The sequence below is a fragment of the Diplotaxodon limnothrissa genome, linkage group LG3 (genome assembly GCF_057381915.1).
Source record: "Diplotaxodon limnothrissa isolate DT_005_m linkage group LG3, D_limnothrissa_male_GT1.1, whole genome shotgun sequence".
Lineage (NCBI taxonomy): Eukaryota > Metazoa > Chordata > Actinopteri > Cichliformes > Cichlidae > Diplotaxodon > Diplotaxodon limnothrissa.
Genome location: NC_140598.1, coordinates 53,115,376 through 53,138,398, shown reverse-complemented (window position 1 = coordinate 53,138,398; position 23,023 = coordinate 53,115,376). Strand labels below are relative to the sequence as shown.

The window sequence follows — 23,023 nt, the reverse complement described above, 5'->3', positions numbered from 1 at the left end:
TTTATTGTCCACCCACAGCCCGAGGTACTTGTACTTGTTGACCACCTCCACCTCCTCCCCCTCTATCTGAACTGGCAGTGGACCTTCTCTGGACCTTCCCATCGTAAAGAAAACTCCCTTAAAATATGGACAATAACAAACCTGCTAAATTCCTTCCAGAATCTCTGTGTAAAAGAACAGTACCAAAAAAGATGTGTCACAGTTTCTGGATGATCCCCACAGAACGTACAATTAGTATTTATGTCCCTTTTAAATTTTACCATGTAGTGACTGGCTGGATAACATTTATGTAGAATTTTAAATGAGACTTCTTTTACCTTATTTACAATCAAATATTTATGGGGGACCATCCAGACTGTCTTCCACTTGATATCTGGAACAAATCGGTTCCAATAAGATATTATATATGGGAGAGAGACGATATCTTCTTGGAATAAACTACGTATTCTTTTATTGCTATTACCAAGTTCCTGTGAAAAGCAGATTTTTCCTATTGGTGACTCAGCTGGATCAGAGAGAGTGACTGAGGTAGAGATCGAGCTGTCAGTGTTTTTATATAACATTAAAGTCCCTGAGGGTATGGCACCAAGCACCATTGAGAATTCCTGAACACTGATTGGAAAATTATATAGTGCAATAAAGTCGTTGTAAGTAAGTAGTTGTCCCTCTTTATTAACCAGCTGAGCCACCAATAGGATCCCATTTTGGATCCAAGTTTCCAGGAAAAGTGATTTATTTTTATATAAAATATCTCTGTTGTTCCAGATAAGGTATTTGTGAGGTGAGAAGTTGTGTTTATAAATGAGGGTCCACGCTAAGAGGACCTGCTTATGGAAGGATGAAAGCTTTACAGGGAGTTTCTCAACATTGTAATTACAATTTAAAACAAAATTAAAGCCACCAAAACAAGAGAAAATATAATATGGTATAAAGTTCCAGATAGAGGTAGGGTTTTTAAGAAAATGTTTAGCCCAATTAATTTTGAAAGTGTTATTTAAAGTAGAAAAGTCTAAGACGTTAAGCCCACCTGATTCGTACTTATTCATCACAACAGTTTTTCTAATATAATGCGTACGGTTTTTCCATATAAAATTAAAGAGCATACGGTCAATATCTTTACTAATTTTCTTATCCAGATGTAAGGAGAGAGCAGCATATGTTAATCGGGATATCCCTTCTGCTTTAGTAATTAACACTCTACCTTTCAAAGACAAGTCCCTTTGCAGCCACTGGTTGAACTTTTTTAGGGTTTTCTGTATAATTGGAGTGAAGTTTGATGAGCATCTTGATTTTTGGTCTTTGGATATTAGCAGTCCCAAGTATGTGACTTCTTGTTTAACAGAGATATTACCCAAGCTTGCTCTCTGGCACAGCTACAAGCCACGTGAGCTCATAGCCCCTCCCGCTAGGATGTACTACCACAGTGGACTGTCGTAAAGCAGCCGCAAACCAATAGCAATTTAAAAAAAAACAACTCAAAATCATTGAAGAACATTTTATAACACTCAATATAGATATATACATATATACTGAATATCACACAATATCAGATAACCAAATTAACACTGGGTTACACCTACATTAAAATTTAGGGAACACCTAAAATGTCCAACTGTAATTTGATATACAATGAAAAATCACCGAACTTGTCTTTGAATTATGCATTTATTTAAGCAAATACAAAATAATTTGAAAATATCATGTGGTGAAATTATTATTAACCAGTCTGCTTTAAGAACAACATTTACAATGGGTAATTTAAATTAATAGTTTATGCCATTTAAATGTCATGCAGCTGTGTCAGAGATTAGCTTAAACCCCGCCCCCAAACCTTTGAAGGTTCAACTTCAAAGGAAAGTGGATGACGTCACAGTGGCTGCAGCCGAACGTGGGCGGGGCTTAAACCTATATAAAGGGGCCGTCCAGACTCCCAAGCATTTGGTTTACAAAGAGCACACATGCCTAGTCCAACTCCAACCAGCCAACAATTTATTTCCTCTTCTACATTTCAGAGTCAGAGAAATAGTAATACAAACTTAAACATGACAACTCCACACAGTAACACCTCAGTGGAAACATGGAAGTCCTTAAGTGACCACTTTTTTGGTACAATTGTACCACAGTGGCAATCTCTGCAGTTCAACCCAGAGTACTGCAACACTGAGCTGCCTTCCACTTTGCTGAAAGACATGTTGAAACTTTGTTCCATGTTAGTGGATGCAATGGACACAACCGTGGAGAAGGGAGATGCAGTGTCCACGCAGAATAATGAGCCTTCTCTTCACTCAGTGCACACAGAGTCCCCTGAGAAAACAGAAGAAACAGGAGCAAAGGACAGCATCCTGAAAGAAATTTCTGTAGATGACCACGGTGATAATGAAGAAACAGAAACTCCAGGACTGGAGGAATCTTCAGACTCAAAAAACCTCAAGCTGCATTTGACTGCAGAGGAGAGCAGTCTTGATGAAACATCCACAGATGACAGTGAAAACAGAGAAATTCTAACACTGCATCGTGTACCTGCACCACCTTGCATATATCCAGATATTTTAATAGGTTTCAGCTGTGAGTCATCTGAGGAAGAAGCGTCTGTGTCATCCCAGAGGTTTCCTCCTCAAACCCTCACCGCAGCCACAGTAGAACCGAAGAAAAACTACTCAGCTGATACAAAAGACTTGGACAACATAGAAGCTTCCCCCCTGGAAAAGCCTGTGAAGAAAACACTACATAGGTCAGTCCGTAAGTCTGATTCAGATTTTGGTTCTTATGATGTCACTCTGGCATCTGATTATCTGTCTGAAGAAAAGATGTGTGTTTACAAAGTTATTCAGTTGGTAGTTTCAGAGGCCGCAGGCAAAGCCTCGTCTAAATACAAGGACTTCACACGGTGCCACAACTCCGACTCTATCAGCGATCGTCTGCTTGAAAAAATCTGGCCTCAGATTGACGAGAGGGATTTGGATCTATCTCCAAAAAGGCTGACCAATATCAACAAGGACATTTTCACCAATCTTTGCAAAGCACATAACTGCAGGGAGAAGTATTTGATTTTATATCTGAGCGAACGGCTTGACGATATTACTGTCCCAACATTTACAAAACACCTGTTGGCCTTACCAAAAAGAGTACTCACTATATATAAAAACCGAGAAGAGTACGTAAAAGTTGTTGAAAGCTTCACTAAAGATTTGGTTCTGCACGCTATAAGCAACGCAAATGAGGCAGGGAAATTGCCTCCAGGTGCAGATAAAGCCATCATGAACAGGTTTACCCACAGGATTTGGGCTAAAATTTTGTCCCAAAAGCTTAAAATGTCCTTAGAGAACACTGAAGAAGTCAGTGTGAAAGTGTACAATGAACTCCGGCAAAAGTGGAAAAATCCAAACACTGTCCTGGAGTTAATGTTTAATGGCCAAGACAATATTGAAAACGTGATTGTCAAAAGTTTCAAAAGAAATGCCCCATTGAAGAGACCTAATTTCTTCTCTAGGGTTTTCTCACGAGCACGTTAAAGTTTACCTGACACCTGCATCTAAAAAGCTGCGTTTTCAAAAATACCTGGGTACATGTGGACGTAGCCTAGATGCATTACATTTTTATTATAATTCTTCATTGTTAATGTTAAAACCAGACTACTTTAAAATAATTGTCTCATGAACCACCTGGTTGATAATAATTTCACCACATTACATTATAACATTTTTCTGTCCTTTATCCCGTCTTCCTTCTCTCACCCCAACCGGTCGCAGCAGATGGCCGCCCCTCCCTGAGCCTGGTTCTGCTGGAGGTTTCTTCCTGTTAAAAGGGAGTTTTTCCTTCCCACTGTCGCCAAAGTGCTTGCTCACAGGGGGTCATATGATTGTTGGGTTCTGTACTATTGTAGGGTCTACCTTACAATAGAAAGCGCCTTGAGGCAACTGTTGTTGTGATTAGGCGCTATATAAATAAAATTGAATTGAATTCAAATAAAAATGAATTTAAAAAAAAGTTTTAAAAGTGTACTTACTTTTATTTGCTGTCAATTTGCCTAGAATGGAATATCAGATTAGAACGGCCTCTAAAATATAATATTTAATTTATTAAATAAATCAAATGATTTACAGAAAATAGAATTCAAAAACACTTTCATTTTCACTGTATCTGTATGGCTATAGAGGAGCTGTTATTATTTTGCCTGTTTGTCAGTGCTGGTACGAACCCCGTTGGTGCTGTGTTGATCCTTTTGCAGAGGTTTGAAGTTTCTTTCGATGAATCTGAGTCAGTTTGGGTCGATGCTCAGTGTATTTTTCCACAAAAATCTTGGTGACGAGGATGAGATTTCTTGAGTGATTTTTGTTCTCTGCTTTCATTTTGATTCCAGGAAACCTGCAGGTAGACTCAATGAGTCTGAAAGAGCGCTTATGTCCGAGCAAAGTATGGAGAAGGTGAGTGCGTGGCAACTGAGATCAGACAGAGTCACCGCTGAAATCTCAATTAATAAAGAATCCAGAGTGGAGAGCGGCTGAGACCAACTTGAATTTCAGATTTTATTGAGGGTTTTTAAGGGGCAAGTATGATTAAGAAATGTAAACTTACCCGGCGTTTGGTAAGGGTGTTAGCCATTCAGAGAAGTTCTGTAAACCGACAAGCACCTGATCAAACTACAAGGGTGCGCCTTGAGAGGTTCAAAGGTTTATTTTTATTCTTTTCATTGTTGGTTGTGGACATCTTAACTGTATAAACAACACACTGATTATACAGTTAAGATGTCCTTTTGTAATAATTACAGTTGGACCAAAATCAGCTCACAAAATGCTATAAGAAAGAAATGTTTTGATAAAATTATAAAGTGTGGTAAGTGATAGTAAAATAATGAAATATATAAGAAAGTCAAATGTGTAAAATTATAAAATAATATTGCAAAACCTAGTATGAACCATAACTAAGGTTAAATTACTATGATGTCCGCCCCAAATTTGTCAACAGATGCTGGGATCACCAAAAATGGTGCCAGGAGTTTCATACAGATGTGGCGAGAAGTTTAGAGGCTCTTATAATGATTATGAATATTATATTGTAGTTTGGGGCTTTTAATGATTTCTCTAACTTTACAGTATACATTTTAATGACTTTAAAAAGGAAGAATTGGGTGCAGAAGTTTGAATTTATTCACACAGGGTAAAAAGTATACATACAAGCTCAAGTATACCCATATGGAAAAGAAATAGAAAAAACTTATAAAAGACTTGCATAAGATGTGGCCTACTTCATATAGTGAATCATATAAGGCTTATGCGATTCACTCATGAAGGTGGCCACTTTCTCATTACTTTCATATATTGTTTTAGTAAGTATCCAAAATATACAAGTTTCATGTATATAATTTTTCAAGGGATCTTATATCTGTTTTCACTCTTGTATGCTTTTCATACAAGTTTCACACAAGACAGATACAGACTTTATAAGATTTATATAAATCGTTTCCATATGGGTATGCATGCACCCCACCTTAAGCTATATTAAGATAACAATGAATTAATATCAGTAGATATGAATACAAACTTCAGTCTAAGTAAAAACAAACCCCAACAACTTTTAATCGTACTCAGCTTGAATCTGAATAAAAAGAAGGAAAAAAAAAAATATCTATGTCCTGATGCCTACATTAAAATTTAGGGAACACCTAAAATGTCCAACTGTAATTTGATATACAATGAAAAATTACAGTCTTTGAATTATGCATTTATTTAAGCAAATACAAAATAATTTGAAAATATCATGTGGTGAAATTATTATTAACCAGTCTGCTTTAAGAACAACATTTACAATGGGTAATTTAAATTAATAGTTTATGCCATTTAAATGTCATGCAGCTGTGTCAGAGATTAGCTTAAACCCCGCCCCCAAACCTTTGAAGGTTCAACTTCAAAGGAAAGTGGATGACGTCACAGTGGCTGCAGCCGAACGTGGGCGGGGCTTAAACCTATATAAAGGGGCCGTCCAGACTCCCAAGCATTTGGTTTACAAAGAGCACACATGCCTAGTCCAACTCCAACCAGCCAACAATTTATTTCCTCTTCTACATTTCAGAGTCAGAGAAATAGTAATACAAACTTAAACATGACAACTCCACACAGTAACACCTCAGTGGAAACATGGAAGTCCTTAAGTGACCACTTTTTTGGTACAATTGTACCACAGTGGCAATCTCTGCAGTTCAACCCAGAGTACTGCAACACTGAGCTGCCTTCCACTTTGCTGAAAGACATGTTGAAACTTTGTTCCATGTTAGTGGATGCAATGGACACAACCGTGGAGAAGGGAGATGCAGTGTCCACGCAGAATAATGAGCCTTCTCTTCACTCAGTGCACACAGAGTCCCCTGAGAAAACAGAAGAAACAGGAGCAAAGGACAGCATCCTGAAAGAAATTTCTGTAGATGACCACGGTGATAATGAAGAAACAGAAACTCCAGGACTGGAGGACTCTTCAGACTCAAAAAACCTCAAGCTGCATTTGACTGCAGAGGAGAGCAGTCTTGATGAAACATCCACAGATGACAGTGAAAACAGAGAAATTCTAACACTGCATCGTGTACCTGCACCACCTTGCATATATCCAGATATTTTAATAGGTTTCAGCTGTGAGTCATCTGAGGAAGAAGCGTCTGTGTCATCCCAGAGGTTTCCTCCTCAAACCCTCACCGCAGCCACAGTAGAACCGAAGAAAAACTACTCAGCTGATACAAAAGACTTGGACAACATAGAAGCTTCCCCCCTGGAAAAGCCTGTGAAGAAAACACTACATAGGTCAGTCCGTAAGTCTGATTCAGATTTTGGTTCTTATGATGTCACTCTGGCATCTGATTATCTGTCTGAAGAAAAGATGTGTGTTTACAAAGTTATTCAGTTGGTAGTTTCAGAGGCCGCAGGCAAAGCCTCGTCTAAATACAAGGACTTCACACGGTACCACAACTCCGACTCTATCAGCGATCGTCTGCTTGAAAAAATCTGGCCTCAGATTGACGAGAGGGATTTGGATCTATCTCCAAAAAGGCTGACCAATATCAACAAGGACATTTTCACCAATCTTTGCAAAGCACATAACTGCAGGGAGAAGTATTTGATTTTATATCTGAGCGAACGGCTTGACGATATTACTGTCCCAACATTTACAAAACACCTGTTGGCCTTACCAAAAAGAGTACTCACTATATATAAAAACCGAGAAGAGTACGTAAAAGTTGTTGAAAGCTTCACTAAAGATTTGATTCTGCACGCTATAAGCAACGCAAATGAGGCAGGGAAATTGCCTCCAGGTGCAGATAAAGCCATCATGAACAGGTTTACCCACAGGATTTGGGCTAAAATTTTGTCCCAAAAGCTTAAAATGTCCTTAGAGAACACTGAAGAAGTCAGTGTGAAAGTGTACAATGAACTCCGGCAAAAGTGGAAAAATCCAAACACTGTCCTGGAGTTAATGTTTAATGGCCAAGACAATATTGAAAACGTGATTGTCAAAAGTTTCAAAAGAAATGCCCCATTGAAGAGACCTAATTTCTTCTCTAGGGTTTTCTCACGAGCACGTTAAAGTTTACCTGACACCTGCATCTAAAAAGCTGCGTTTTCAAAAATACCTGGGTACATGTGGACGTAGCCTAGATGCATTACATTTTTATTATAATTCTTCATTGTTAATGTTAAAACCAGACTACTTTAAAATAATTGTCTCATGAACCACCTGGTTGATAATAATTTCACCACATTACATTATAACATTTTTCTGTCCTTTATCCCGTCTTCCTTCTCTCACCCCAACCGGTCGCAGCAGATGGCCGCCCCTCCCTGAGCCTGGTTCTGCTGGAGGTTTCTTCCTGTTAAAAGGGAGTTTTTCCTTCCCACTGTCGCCAAAGTGCTTGCTCACAGGGGGTCATATGATTGTTGGGTTCTGTACTATTGTAGGGTCTACCTTACAATAGAAAGCGCCTTGAGGCAACTGTTGTTGTGATTAGGCGCTATATAAATAAAATTGAATTGAATTCAAATAAAAATGAATAAAAGAAAAAAGTTTTAAAAGTGTACTTAGTTAGTTTTATTTTATTTGAACAGAGAAACAAGACAGATCACAAACAGTGTTCACAAGTCAGTGAACGAGAAATAATATGTGCCAAAGCCAACATGTAATATCAAAAAAAGGAAAGATTTAAACTTTGTTTGTTTCATACTTTACAAATAAAACAGATGTATTATATGACAGCAATAAAAAGAGTGTTAGTTTAAATAGTTTGTTGCAGCCCTACCTGCCTGTGTGTCTTGTTTGAAGGGCGAGAAAAGAATGTTTGCACGAGAACTTGTCAACACATATCTCGATATAACGTGGGCCTATAGGAATGTGTTGTTGTCTCAACTTGCTGTTACAGGGTTGTATTGAACTGAGAGCACTTTAGGACATTAGGATTCACTTACTTAATCATAAGTAAGGAGTTACTGAAGTACAAGCTTTTAAAAAAAAAAGTTACTGTCTTTACAGATGTGGCAAGAGACTGAAAACATGCTGTTGTTTGCACATATTTAACATTCAGCTCTGCACAGGAGCTGAAGCAGGGTGCAGCCTGTTGCTTTTACAGTATAATACTTGTAATAAAAGTACAGTAACAGTAATTAGTGACTGAGCAGCCCGGAGCGTTTCTCTTGATTTCTTTAGTAAATTCATTCACCTGCACAGCTAAACGAACCCTGACAGCCGAGTGCTCATCTTAGCTAGCTAGGTCTCAGGAGCTAGCTAAGGACGGTAGTTACGGATTAGCTTACAAACACGTTTAACTTACCGAAAAAGTGCAGCGGGGCCTCGGGTCCTTCTGTCGGGTAGTCCAGTTTACTGAAGAACACCTCAGGCTGTCAGGTTAAAACACTCGGTCGTGTTTTCGTACTGTAAACGCTGGGCGTCCTCTCAGAGCCTACGCTCTATCTGCTATTCCCGAACAGAGATACGCAAGTTAGTGATGGGACGTTCTGTATCGAGGCTTCGGAGCGTGTGTCGAGTAATGGAGGGGGCGTTTCCGCGAAGCGCGTATCGAGGCTTGCTTCATTTATGGGAGGAGCTGAAAATGATGACGTCCGAAGCCTCGCTGCCCGGCTGTACCACGTGACTGGTTCATGAAGTGGTTCGAACTTTGCCGCGAGATATGACAGCGATATAAACCCCTCAGACTTCATTCAAAATGTGGGTGTTTGATGGAGAGTTGCGGTTAGTGAGAGTTTGGAGACCGTTTGGAGGTTTATGAGAGTGAGGAAAGTCAGGAGAGAATGGAGCCAGCTAAGAAGAGGAGGATGTCCTCCCCTGTGTGGGAACATTTTGATCTTATTCCTCCCAACAAGGTATGTAAATTTCTACAGAAGATGTATTTTCATGATACTGATGGTGCAATACAATTTATGTTGAGCTGTCTTGACTTTTGTACAAGGTGAAGTGTTTGCTATGTGCCAGGGAGCTGGGATATGACAACAACAACACCTCATCCATGCTTAGGCACTACAGAGCTTTGCATGAGAATAAGGGGGACACCGATTGTGGAGCAAGACCAGGTGAGCCATCAAATGCAATGATAATATAGGATGCAGTAATGTTACTAAATGATATAACAATATTATACAACTGTTATAAGTTACGTGTGTGATATTTATATTTGTGCTTTATCTTTATTGTCTTTCCTCAGGAGAACAATCTCAAATAGATGAAGACCTGGTCAGCATGGTGATTGAGGACTCCCAGCTATTTAGCATTGTGGAGGACAAAGGATTCAAAAGATTTGTTAAATCATTAAATCCTAGCTATGTTCTCCCCACTAAAAAGGTCATAAAAGCAGTGAAAATTTAGTTTTTACAGAATAAAATGTGAACAGGCAGGACTGAGGCTCAAAGCCTCAGTGTGTAGCTGTCCATACCTCAACGTTACAAAAGCACAACTACTGTCCACACCCCAACCACACCTCACCTCACAGTAAATGATCATTTCCATTTCAAGCATTTCCAAATAATCATTTCCCATACTGCCACTATAAATATACACAGTATACTGCCATCACTACAATATACATGTTTTACACACTCCTTTTGTTGTTGACATTTACAGGCTGTGTGCAAAATGCCACACTCTTCAAATTCATGCCAGCTATTATTTTTACGTCCAGTAGGTGTCCTGCTAGAGCAAATGAAGCTTCATGAAGCTTCGCGTTGGGGTGAACCAATTGGATGAAAAGCTTCAGTGCTTCATGGGGCTTCATCTGCCCATCACTAACGCAAGTTTCTCCGTGACTGCAGTTGTCAGTCAAAGCTCTTATGATGACGTTTCACCCCAATTTAACATCACCGCGGTAGGAATTAGAATCAAACTTATGGGAGAGGAGACCCCTTGGACATCAATCAGCGTGATGAGAACTATTGAAAACAAAAGAAAGAATCTTTGGGGAAAAAAATTATCTAAGGAGAATTAATTTGTTTTAGTCTGACCCCAGTCCCATCCGCTAACATGGAGGAGGCGTGGTTTATGACCTATACTGCAGCAAGACACCAGGGGGCGATAGAGACGTTTTGGCTTCATTTTTGGGGAGCTGTCGCGTCGTCCATGTTTTCTACAGTCAATGGTCCGAATAGGTAGGCATGCCTCTGGGAGGGCGGGGTAGTCTAGCTGCCCGGCGAAGCAAATCCACCGACAGCTGAGTGATCGAGTAGAAAGCCGGTGCCGGGAGCAGGAAGAGGTAGGTAGAAGGTCCATGGTAGCATATGGATCAGCCAAAGCTTGAGCTCGAAAATAAGCCATAAGGCGGACACGAATGCCGCTCCGTTTACCCCGCTTCCTGTAGCGTTTCTTGCGGCAGGCAGGATACGCTGGTGAATGAGACCGAGCGCATCAAGCTGGCGCCTCCAAAGGTCCATCGTGAGTCCGAGTCATGAGATTGAGAAAAACGAAGGTCCAAAAGCATCTGCCGGTCATAGGTAATTAGTGCGTTGCCACCAGATGAACATAATCTTAAAAGAATGAGTAGTACTATGCAAAAGTCGAGAAAAAGGAGTCTAAAGCAGGAAGGAGGAAGACGGCCAGCCATACACACCGGCGCATTTTTTTGCATCAGGGGCAAGTAAAAATGTTCATGCATAAGCAGAAGTCAAAATGAAATAGGAAGTCAATTATATCTTTGCTGAGAAAATACAAATGAGCACAGGATTAAAAACGAGAAGAGAAATCAGGAAAAAAAAGTCACTCAATTCGGAAGTCAAGACCAGTATTTAAATGACGTGAACTCTTCTTAATCCCCAGATGTTCTTCTAATTTTCATAGACAAGGTTGGAGGAAGAGGGACTCAAGAAGGTACAGCATCACCTTTACGACATTTTTACCATTATTTACGACTAACTCATCTGAAAACGTCTTCCCAGTGAAAATGGCTCAGTTTAAAGTTTGCTTGGTTATCTGGTCAGATTTACTGCGACTGTTCATGTTTACACTAGTGTAGTTGTTAAAAAAAATAACATGAAATTTACCTAAAATTATACTACAATGTCTTTGTTGGTATTTCATATATCATGAAAAAATTGTAACACTTGTTTTCAAATATCACCCGCCTGACAGCTTTCTGTGTGCAGTGTTGTGATTGTTGTGAACAGAGCTGGAGCTTCTGTGTCTTTTCCTTTTAAAGTTATCATTGGTGACGATGCCTGACACTGACACTGACACGATTCGGCACATCCGCAGACCTAAACCTCCATGTGTGGTTGTAGGTAAGAAGTGGTGCCACACTGACCTCACATGAGCAGACGCTCCTGATGACTTTAACATGTGTTCTGTTTTTGCGTCAGGATGTTTCCAGGTGATTTTGTGCATCATGCCCATTGCTCAGTTCATCATTGGTAAGCACAGGTGCACTCACTGTTACCAAGATGTACACATTTTTTATGAATTTATGAAGTGCAGAGTTCAGTAATGTTTCATTTGTCATAAAGGAGTGTTGTACCAGTTTGACTGCCCCAGGCAGCCCTACATTCCCATCTACCTGCTGGTGATGGGAGTGGTCTTCATGCTGCTGGCTCTGCTCTCCATCCTTCTGTGTTCCGCAGGCTTCGGCAGCCACAGCGGCGCCTGGACCTGCCTCGTCTCACTCTTCTTCTTCTGCTGGTTCATTGCTGGTAAGCTGAAAGAGTCAGATGGCTGACCAATCTGTGGACAAACTAAGCAAACCCAATTTCTACGAGCAGAAAGCAGCTTTTCTTTTTTTGCTTTCCAGAAAGCAAATGTCAGAGTCAGCACGTAGGTAAAACCTTCAGACGTGTTCACACAGTTACTTCCTGCTATTGTTACTCATATGTTACTTCTATTGGTTTCCTTAGTTATCTCCATCAGACCACACTATGTATGTGTGTTGTTACAGTAAACTGACATTGGATTTTGATTAATTAGGAAGTAAGAGCTTGTTGTCTGAGACTGAAAGTCTGCACTTCAGTCACATCTTGATAGTTTCATTTTAAATTCACTATCAAAGAAATGTGTGATTGTTCAAAAACATATAAAAACCATTGTTTTCATGTATCAAAGTTCCTGATATCGGTGATGAACTCACAGCGACCCATGTTTCAGTTCTCCTGTTTGTTTTTGGTTATAACCTGTAGCTTTAAAGTTTGGTTTCACTCTAGGACATCTCAGTGACCTAATTTTCTACATATGTAACTATTCAAATAAAGCAACTGCAGAAAACATTTTCTATCACTTTTGAAAAAGACAAATATATTAGGTGTACCATAATTTTATTGGGACATAATTTCCAGAGGTGGGAACTAATACTTTACTTGAGTATTTATTTTTCTGACAACCTTTTACTTTTATTACAATGTGTTTTGATAAATGACGTATTTTTATATTGTGAAACGTCCTGCAGCGTAAACTAAGCTATACTAGCTTTGTGTTACTCAAAGGTTGCATGAAGATACTGAGCAGTTTTGTGCAGGATAAACAGGTTAGCTTCCGTTAATGTGGTTCATTCACAGTAGATCACTGTGTTGGACCAGTGCACAGTGGCTGTGTTAGGTTACATTAAGTGTAGCAGAGATTAATTTACATTTAAGATGACGACACTTAGATTTATTGGTTGAAATCAACCTTTTTACCAACCTTATGTTGTCTAGTATAAAGACAACGTACAGTAGGGTGAAGCATCTTTACTTTAACTTTATTGATTTATAGAGCACTCTTCACAGGATAGAAAACCACAAAGTGCTTCACAATAATATAAAACATCTGCTGACATCTTGTTAAATTCAGTTGTGTAAATCTACAAAGAGCAGCAGGTCAGCTGATCACAGGCTGCACGCTAAGAAAATCTACTGAAGCTGATCAGAAATTATTGTCAGTTGTGAATATTTGTGTCACCTTGAGCCACGACAACAGATCTTAGTGCTCCTCCACCCCTCTTTTACTGCTTACAGTTTAGATTTGAATAACAACTATACTCTCATCTACTAATATTATTCTATTAATATATTAATATAACAGGAGGCCCTGTTACCTGTGCATATAAATGATTAGTAGAATTGTGATTCAAAGAGCTACTACTTACTTTCCTACTTTCAGAGCCTGGACTTTTTTACTTATACTTGAGTAAAAAAGTGGGTTCAGTACGAATCAGATGAATGCACACTGCTCATGAAACTCTTCACTGCTATATTAAACATTTTATTTTTGCTCTGTCTTTCAGGAAATGTGTGGATCTACTCCGTCTATGAGCCCAACTACAATAAGACAGTAAGCAGGGATGTGTACTGCAACAAGATGCTCTACCTGTTTGCCTTCTGGACCACCAACATGACCTACGTCCTGTTCGGCTTTTTGCTTTTCTGTACCTGTTGTCCGTGGACTCTGTGTGGTGAAGATTAAAATACATACACAAAATATTTTATGGTGCAGACTTGAGATCAGCGACCCACATTTACATACTGCTAGGATGGGCTGAATTTTAACAGTCGGGGGCACAAGCTCAGTAACCTCTTATTGGTTTGACTTGTTTGCATGTGTAGAGCTCTGTCTTTACATTAGTCTCCCCCTGTGCCATGAATTGAGTGCAGAAAATATCAACAGATATCAAAGATATTAATGTCACTGTGCTAGATGCAAAGATAGGAAGTGTGAACTTTCAACGAACTATATCATGGGAACAATAAACTACCACGTTGTAACTGGTTCCCTTCATAAGAGAAAAATAAAAATATTTCAGTCTTTGTTTGCCGTCATCACTTTTTAATTAAATCTCTCCACCTATGTTAGTTTTTAATTCCTTTAACTGTCATGTTGTGTCAAATTTGACTGATTTAAAAGTTTTACGTACCTAATTTGATTAGACTGACCTAAGATTCCATGACTTTGTCCACAAAGAGGATTTCAACACAAAATATAAATTAGATCCATCTGCATCCAACTTTGTGTGTTTTATTCAACATTTCTACACTCTTGGTTTTCCCGGTCAAAAAAAGCCGGTCATTAAAAATTAATGGGAGAGGCAATTAGCGTAAATAACTGAGTACAGGTACATGCACATTTGTCACATGTACACTTGCAAGCAAGCACCTATACATGTGCATAAACACACACACATACACACATACAGACACCTTGGGTTACTTGGGAAACACTACGCGAACCTTAGTGCCCAGGAGAGCCTCTCTTCTACAGGAATAGCTCACAGGTCACTGTGTGGCACCATCATAGCAGGTCAATACACCTTAAGTGAGACTCTATGTATTTGATCACTACACTGGTGAGGAGGAGAGAGGCCAGGAAACTGACAGAATATAATCTGACCAAGAAATGACTGATGAGGAAGAATTCAGTGATGAAGAGGAGCTGAGGCTGCTGTCAGATTTAAGTTTAAAAAAAGGGAACTTTTCCCACCTGAGAATCAAGTTTGGCTTTTAGCTTAAAATGTCATCAGGATTAACACAGGACCAGCAGAATGTGCCGTACCCAAGAATCTCTCAAAACCGTAGTGATAAGTTTGACCAACCTGGAGGGGAAACAGTTTTAGCACAGCAACTGGAAGGAGGTAACCTAGAAAGACACCAAAGACATGGTTAAATCAGAAACATTCTGCATACTGCGATCCGTATTTTGGATCTTAGTTTTGATCAAAAACAGAGCTGTGGGGGGATTTCCACCATGTCACGGTCTCTGCTTTCTATTGTTTTGTTGAACATAAAGGCTAAAATGTCCGAAACATTTTTTTAAAAAGTGCTTTTATTCGTGGTAATATCACTGTTATACAAACGATTATCTGAGTAAATGGCTTGTGAATCCTCATGGCAAGTTCTCCCAGCGCAATGAGACTCTGTAACAGGAAGTTCAGACAACAACACATTCATGTGTGAACACGTTGCCAAGTTCTCGTGCAAACATTCTTTTCTTGTCCTTCAAACAAGACACACAGGCAGGTAGGGCTGCAACAAACTATTTAAACTAACACGCCTTTTATTGCTGTCATATAATACATCTGTTTGGGGGTTTTTTAACTACATGAAACACACATAAAGTTTAAACCTTTCTTTTTTGTCTATTACATGTTGGCTTTGGCACGTATTGGTAAATGGCCTGCATTTGTATAGCGCTTTACTCAGTCCCTAAGGACCCCAAAGCGCTTTACACTACATTCAGTCATTCACCCATTCACACACTGGCAATGGCAAGCTACGTTGTAGCCACAGCTGCCCTGGGGCGCACTGACAGACGCGTGGCTGCCGGACACTGGCGCCACCGGGCCCTCTGACCACCACCAGTAGGTAAACATGGGGTAAGTATCTTGCCCAAGGATATTTGGCATGCAGCCAGGAGGCAGCGTGGGATCGAACCACCGACCTTCTGATTTCTCTTTCACTGACTTGTGAACACTGTTTGTGATCTGCCTTGTTTCTCTGTTCATTTGTCATTTGCCTGACAGTTAAAGGCAACCTGAGCTCGTCTCACAGCTTCCTTTGTGTCTCTGTAGGTTTCATTTCTAACTAGTCACGATGCCAGAGAGCGATAGACCTCAACACACTTGGATACCTCGAGTAATAAGTAAGAAAGTGATTTTGAACAGTTTTGCACACATCTGCAGCTGCTGTGTGTCATTTGTAACTGAAACCATGTCTGCCTTCCTTCAGGGTGTATCTATGGGATTTTTCTCATCATGTTTATTGTTGAGGGGATTGTCGGTAAGTGTGAGTGGCTCTATATACAGACTGAATTTATCTACATTCATTTTATGTGTTGGAAGGAAAATTTGAAAAATCAGATAACAAGAACTATGCAACAACGACTTGACAGTTGTCTTCATTTTCATGCTTGTGCTCTGTAGGATGTGTGTACTTTAATGACTGTCCAAGGGCGCCCTCCATTCCCATCATTCTGGTTTTTTGTGGATTCATACCTGTCTTGTGGGGATTGAGCCGGTTTTTGAACAGGTGCAATATTTTCTTCGACTGTCTGTTCCTCTACCTCTTTTTTGCCTGGTTCATTATCGGTAAGTATCCTGGTTCTGGATCACTTGACCCAGCATTTTGAGGAACTTTGTTTTGAGCAGCCTTATTAAACAGCTCACTTTCTGATAAAATAAAGTTTTGTTCCACGCTTCTACTTTTGGGTCCACAAGTATAACTCCACAAAGTGTGTATCGTCAGATTGTGGCAGTAAGCTTGAAGTTATATTCAGCTTCTTAACAGTGAAGGTTGCTGTTGTAATACACAGCCAGGCACTGCAGTACATACCTGATGTGATTAGCAACATGGTGGTGACAAATGCTGTATTTTTCAAAGGCCAAGTGCAGCTTCTCATGACTGAAATTAGACCAAAAACAAAACTTAAAGCTAAATTATTTTTGGAAAAATGATACCATTATTGCCCTGTGGTTGCTGAAAATGCAAACCTGCCACTTCAGCCTCCAAACTGCTCTCAATGCTCACTTTATGATTTTTTCTACTGTTGGCTCTGTACAGCACAAACTGTCAGTTTATGAGAGGTAGCCAATCAGAAGAAAGTTGGCTGTTTGAAAATTAAACTAGATCATTATGAATAATTAGCCACTCTAGAATGAGATTAAATTAAGTCATGCAGCTTTTAAACACAAATAGAGATCAATGATAACCTGGAGTTCAAACATCTTGTCTGAAAAGTCATTTATATTAAGGTTTACTAAATGAAAGTTTTTTAATGCAAGAATAAATGCATTACGGCAATATTTGTTGTTGCCAAGCATGATCAGACCTTATTTTCTGAGATCTTATTTACATTTTTCCAGGTAGCATAATCGTCTACTCCATCTATGAACCCGACTACAACAAGAACACTACAGACACCGATCACTACTGCAACAAGACGCTCTACCTGTCTGCATTTTGTTGCATCACCCTGACCTACGTCCTGACAGGTGTTTATGTTTTCACTTATTTTTTTGCTCTCTGCACCAACCAGATGGTTTACGATGATGAGGATCGGCCACTGCTGTGGAGCTAATCATATGAAAGTGTGTACGTAGACCAATACTAATGAAACAGATTAGAATGGTGCCACAATAAAATATATCACACTGTATGAACATATGCTACTACTACTACTAATAATAATACTAATGGCACGGACTGAAATAAAATCATAAGCAAACAACAGACCAAATATTATATTAATATTTTAATCTGTTCTTTATTTAGAACATCATACATTTAAGGAAGAAGTGAACATGACTTATTGAGATACAGAATTCGGTTAAGACACTGATGACCCATCATGGCAGAGTAAATGATCATGATTTTCCCTGTTTAACAAACATATATAAGTTTTGTGTTAATGAAATGTGTGATTTTGTTTATTTGCCAACATTCATGCCGTTTCTTTTTTGTTTAATTTTAAGTCAACAAAAATAAATAAATAAATAAATAAATAAATAAAAGGCTGCCCTTTTTATTACCCCGTTACATCTTCTGCAATTTTTTGTCAACAATAAATTGAATAAATTGATATATATTTTTTTTTCACAATGAACTAAACAGAAACAAATGTGGGAACTAAAAAGTAGGAGAAGTATTTTGGAAGAGCAGAGATTTCGTGCTTCAAAGAAACACATGTCAGACAGGAAAGGCTCAGTGGGTTTGGACAACAGCACAATGCTCCGGAGTCTGCTGTAGTCAGTGCTATCCTCTATGCTGTTGCATGCTGGGACAGCACGTTGAGGGTTGCAGATGCCAACAGACTGAATAAACTGATCTGCAAGGCGACTAATGTTGTGGGGATGGAGCCAGACTCCCTTAAGGTGATGTGGGAGAGGCAGATGTTGTTCATGATAAGGACAATACTGGACAATACATCCCACCCGCTCCGTGACGTTCTGGCCAGTCACATGGAGCAGGTTCAGTGACAGACTGAGATTACCTACATGCAATGTTACGCTTAAATGCAGATGTTGGTCTCAACCTTGGTGTTTTTCTAAGCATTTGTACTGTGGTGAGAAGTACTGAGCCCAACATAAATAACTTATATAATAACCAATCAATATATAAGTTAAGATTGAAGCAGCCACTGATCCATTTTTTCATCCTGAGACCATCTTTTAATTTAATCAAAGTAAAGTTAACTTTTACTTCTGAGTCATAGGTGGTGGTGGGTTTTAATAGACGAGCTAGCCTGGTCTATATTAAAAGGACCTGCTCTCAGATTCAGACCTCAGCACCACCCAGTGACAATAATGGATCGCATTTATATAGCGCTTTTCGGGGCCCTCAAAGCACATTACAATACCACTATTCATTCACTCTCACATTCACACACTGGTGGAGGCAAGCTACAGTTGTAGCCACAGCTGCCCTGGGGCAGACTGACAGAAGCGAGGCTGCCATATCGCGCCATCGGCCCCTCTGGCCAACACCAGTAGGTGAAGTGTCTTGCCCAAGGACACAACGACCGAGACTGTCCGAGTCGGGGCTTGAACCAGCAACCTTCCGGTTGACAAGACGAACTGCCAACTCTTTGAGCCACGATCGCTCAAAGAGACAAATCATCCTATATGTTCACTTATTGTGGTAACTCCAAAATTAACTGATAAAAACATTAGAAAAGGAAAGAAAAAAAATTCCACATGATGTGCAGCTGTTTTATTGATAAAGTTAAAGAGAAAACATCAAAGGAATTAATCATCCATGTAACTGAGTCACTATACAGGAACATAAACAGTACCTTTGTTTGGTGTTTCAGAAAGTTGTTCATCTCAGACCTGCAGAGCGTCTGTTTTTAACACTGAATGTAGTCAGCTGCATGAAGATGAGATTTTCTCTGACAGCATTAAAAAAAAAAGCCTAATGGAAGGTCAAAGGTCGTCACTTGATGGCTGAACTAAAAACTTTAATCTGGAATTCTTTCACACTGTGTTTTTCCAATGGTGTGTAATTTACCACAAAGTAATTCAGAGTCATTCATATCAGAGCAACCAGAAAGGATAATACATTTTTAAATACACAACTTTCTACAGGACTATTATCATTGTGTAACAGTCCACAGCCTCTCAGAACTCTCTGAATATCCGTATCACACTGTTAATGAAGTGCTAGGTTTGTCCATCTTTTCCTGTCTTCTCATCCTACAGTGGAGGTCTGAAGAAGACTATGAGTCCTGCTTGATCCCTGTTACGACCTTTACTCTTCCTGATGTTTCTGAAATGATGTCTCTCTGTCAGTGTGTCAACAGAACATCTGGCACAGGACAACTGCAATGAAAGAAATTGAAATAAAATAACATCTGAACCCAGGAAACCCAGCTTGGTCCTGATGGTCTCCTTCACAAGTTTTCCCCCCAGGGTGAATGTAGCTGTTGATAATAATGTGGACTGTTATTAAAGGGTGCATGAAACGCTTAACACATACAGGCTAATTTACATCACAGAGCTCTGCTCTCAAATACTGACCTAGATGTGACTCTGTCTGTGAAGTTGGATTTAAGAAATAAGTGCTTAAAGTTAAAGATTTAAAACATACTTCTGTCAGTATAGACTATGATGTCATGTGGTTGGTTGGGGCTAATAGAATAACATTTATCTTAGCTAACAAGTGTCAGAATCGATAACTCAGAGGAACATAAGGACACTAAAGCTAAAAAAATCTGTTTAAGGGGATCACTTTTGTGCTGCCAAGGCTTAAGAAACCAAGGTAATGCTGTCCACTATCAGTCTCTTTAACAGTAAGTGGCTATTTCCTGTTTGGCTAGCTGCACTCAAACCGGAAATCCAGCTGTTAGCTGTAATCTTTGGGTTTATTTGTAAAACACTTTATGAATAAAAACGAAGGCGAGCGCCTTTCACACATCAGGTGACGGCCTGGTGAAGCCGACAGAACCACATCATATGCAAAAAAGCTAAGATGAGATTCTTATTTTGCCCAAGTGGATTTGAACAGAATCGATGACAAAGGGCAGGCCTGGCCGAGTCCAAAACCCAGCGGAAACGAGTCCAACTTGTTGACAGCTACATAGACCAAGCACCCCATATAGTTAAAGCACATCCTCCAGTCCCCTTTCTTGAACATGGGAACGACCATCCTGTCTGCCAATCCAGAGGTACCACCCCTGATCTCCACACAACATTGCAGAGGTGTGTCAACCAAGACAGCCCTACAACATCCAGAGCCTTCAAGAACTCAGGGCAAACCTCATCCGCCCCAGGGGATGCGAGAGACCCTGCTTATGCAGAGCAGAGTTTTTTTCCCTTTGTCATCAGAACGTCAAGACAGTGTGACGACATTTCCTATCGTTAAATCTTCCCAAATACAACACAGCATCTGTTCCTTGGAGGATGCAGTGCTGGGGAATATAAAGTTTAAGCTAGCTATATAACTGAAAATACATTCTTTGCAACAACTTTTAGTGAAGAGAGAATAGGAGGACTGGGCAGATGTGACTTTGGGAGCTGTGAGAAAGAAAGTCTCACCTTACAGCAGTTTTGATAACCTAATGACTAAACTACAGGTTGTAAAGTCTTTCCTTGTTAACAATTTCTTGAAAAAAGAAAACAAAGCTTGTGTTTTACTGGGAGACAGAAGCATGGTAGTTTGTATTGTAGAGTTATCAGACACATTGTGTTTAATCATGGAGTGATTGTTTTTGTCTCAATAATGACTTATTGATTTTATGGATGCTACATTTCTCCAGAAGAAAGCTTCATCTGTGACATGAAATATTACTACACTAATGTTAAAGCAAAGCAGAGGCTGTAAATATGTAAATAATATGATTTATTGTGTTTCTCCACCCAGTTTGGGAATGTATACGTATAGAGAAGATAAGGACAGTGAGAGGTAATACTTTTCACAGTGTAGTTTGTGCAAAGTGGTCTCCATTAGCAGGAGGACAATTAGCTCATGTCAGCATTCATCACCCAGTGTACTGTGTCAAAAAGGAGTCTATCAATCAAACAGGTCATACATATGTGGTTAGTCATAATTCACTGAACTTTCCATGAAAAGTGAAAGGGAAGAACTTGGAGGACAACAGCAGAAACATCTTGATAGTAAAAATATGTTTGACTGGTAATACTGGTTTATTCAGAGTTTTGGTTTCTGCTCAGTTACTCTCTGTGCAAAAGTTCAGCCACTTGCTTGCTTTCTTGCTCATTTCATGTGTACAAACTGACATAATAACGGTAATATTAAAGTCTTATATGCTGGTGTTCATGTTATTTTGTTATTTTTGATATGTAAGACTTTTCATTTCATTTTGTGTAATTCATGGAATTCAGAGTCCATCTTTTCTCATGTTCACTAAAAGCTCACATGAATCTGATTACTGAGCCAGTGTGTTATAGTTTTAATCTTTCTATACAACAGAACACCAGAGATGTGTAAGCGTGCCTTTGTTCTCCCCCTACTGAAAGGTGGTTCTTCAATGGTTAATGATTACAGGCCAGTTTCCAAACTCTGTATCTCAGCTAAGGTTCATGACAAACTTTTTAATGATTAATTTCAAGTTTTCAAGTTTCAAATTTCACATTTTATTGTCATGTACGGATAAACAGTGTATCCACATTTATCCATAATGAAATTGTTTGGCTCGTGCTCCTCAGGTTTACAGCTTTACATGAGCATATAGTTTAAAAGTTATCTGGATGAAAATAGCATTTTATCTCCTTTCCAATTTGGTTTTAGGAAACTGCACAGTACTGTAACTGCTTCCCTGTGGCCTCATAGAGATACTTAGGTATTGTGATTGAAGAAAATCTTTCCTTTAAGCCACACATTGATCCAGTATTAAAGAAACTAACTTAGAAACTCTTTTTCAGAAACGGATCATGTCTCTCTTTCACCACGAGGAAAAGTCTTGTTGCTGCCACCTCTTTACCCCTCCTGGATTACAGTGACATAATTTACATGAATGCCTCTGCTCACTCTCTTCATCTGTTGGATTCTGTCTATCATGGGGCATTAAGATTTACAACAGGCTGTAAACCTTTAACACACCACTGTACTCTATATTTTCTGGTTGACTTGTCCTCAATGGCCTTACACAGGATGGTTCATTGGTATCACTTTATCTATAAATCTATTACTGGTTTACTGCCTTGTTATTTAACAGAGTACATGTTACACAAACTACACAGTTTAGTCACTGACTGTGTCAGGACATCATTACATTCACCCCTCCATCAGTTCGTGCAGATCTTGGGAAGAAGGTGTTCTCATTTTCTGCCCTTGTTCACTGAGTAAATTGCAAAAGGATTTGAAACTCTCAGTGGATTTCACTTGCAGACTTCAAAAGATGTACAAAGGTTTTTGTGAAATCATCACTGGGAACATTGAGACACTGAGTCTCAAAGGGACAACCTGCATAAACAAAGGTTAAATTATAAAATTTTTTTTACTGAAAGTTATAAAAAGATAAAAATATCGACCAAATCCATCAACACAAAGACAGTGGTGATTTATTGCTTTACAGGAATGCTGTAGCACTGCATTGCTGTAGATCATCTAAACAAGAATTCAATGTACAAGATGTGGCA

General features: G+C 39.3%; 2 protein-coding genes across 2 annotated transcripts; both read left to right on the top strand.

The window, feature by feature from the left end:
- The first annotated feature begins 11,689 nt into the window (after positions 1 to 11,689).
- On the top strand, positions 11,690 to 13,902 carry LOC146636534 (transmembrane protein 272-like). Its single transcript, XM_085350878.1, has 4 exons — positions 11,690 to 11,756; positions 11,835 to 11,885; positions 11,979 to 12,161; positions 13,724 to 13,902. Exons 1-4 carry the CDS (start codon positions 11,690 to 11,692, stop codon positions 13,900 to 13,902), a joined length of 480 nt encoding a protein of 159 aa, XP_085207004.1.
- A 2,120-nt stretch (positions 13,903 to 16,022) lies between these two features.
- On the top strand, positions 16,023 to 17,505 carry LOC146636533 (transmembrane protein 272-like). Its single transcript, XM_085350877.1, has 4 exons — positions 16,023 to 16,071; positions 16,158 to 16,208; positions 16,352 to 16,516; positions 17,291 to 17,505. Exons 1-4 carry the CDS (start codon positions 16,023 to 16,025, stop codon positions 17,503 to 17,505), a joined length of 480 nt encoding a protein of 159 aa, XP_085207003.1.
- Positions 17,506 to 23,023: the final 5,518 nt, after the last annotated feature.

Excerpts from the sequence above, each read along its gene's own strand:
- LOC146636534 (XM_085350878.1), top strand. The coding sequence starts at position 11,690 with ATGCCTGACACTGACACTGACACGATTCGGCACATCCGCAGACCTAAA. Across the intron at positions 11,757-11,834 it reads ACCTCCATGTGTGGTTGTAG|GATGTTTCCAGGTGATTTTG; the intron begins GTAAGAAGTGGT and ends TTTTTGCGTCAG. Across the intron at positions 11,886-11,978 it reads CATTGCTCAGTTCATCATTG|GAGTGTTGTACCAGTTTGAC; the intron begins GTAAGCACAGGT and ends TTTGTCATAAAG.
- LOC146636533 (XM_085350877.1), top strand. The coding sequence starts at position 16,023 with ATGCCAGAGAGCGATAGACCTCAACACACTTGGATACCTCGAGTAATA. Across the intron at positions 16,072-16,157 it reads TTGGATACCTCGAGTAATAA|GGTGTATCTATGGGATTTTT; the intron begins GTAAGAAAGTGA and ends GCCTTCCTTCAG. Across the intron at positions 16,209-16,351 it reads TATTGTTGAGGGGATTGTCG|GATGTGTGTACTTTAATGAC; the intron begins GTAAGTGTGAGT and ends TGTGCTCTGTAG.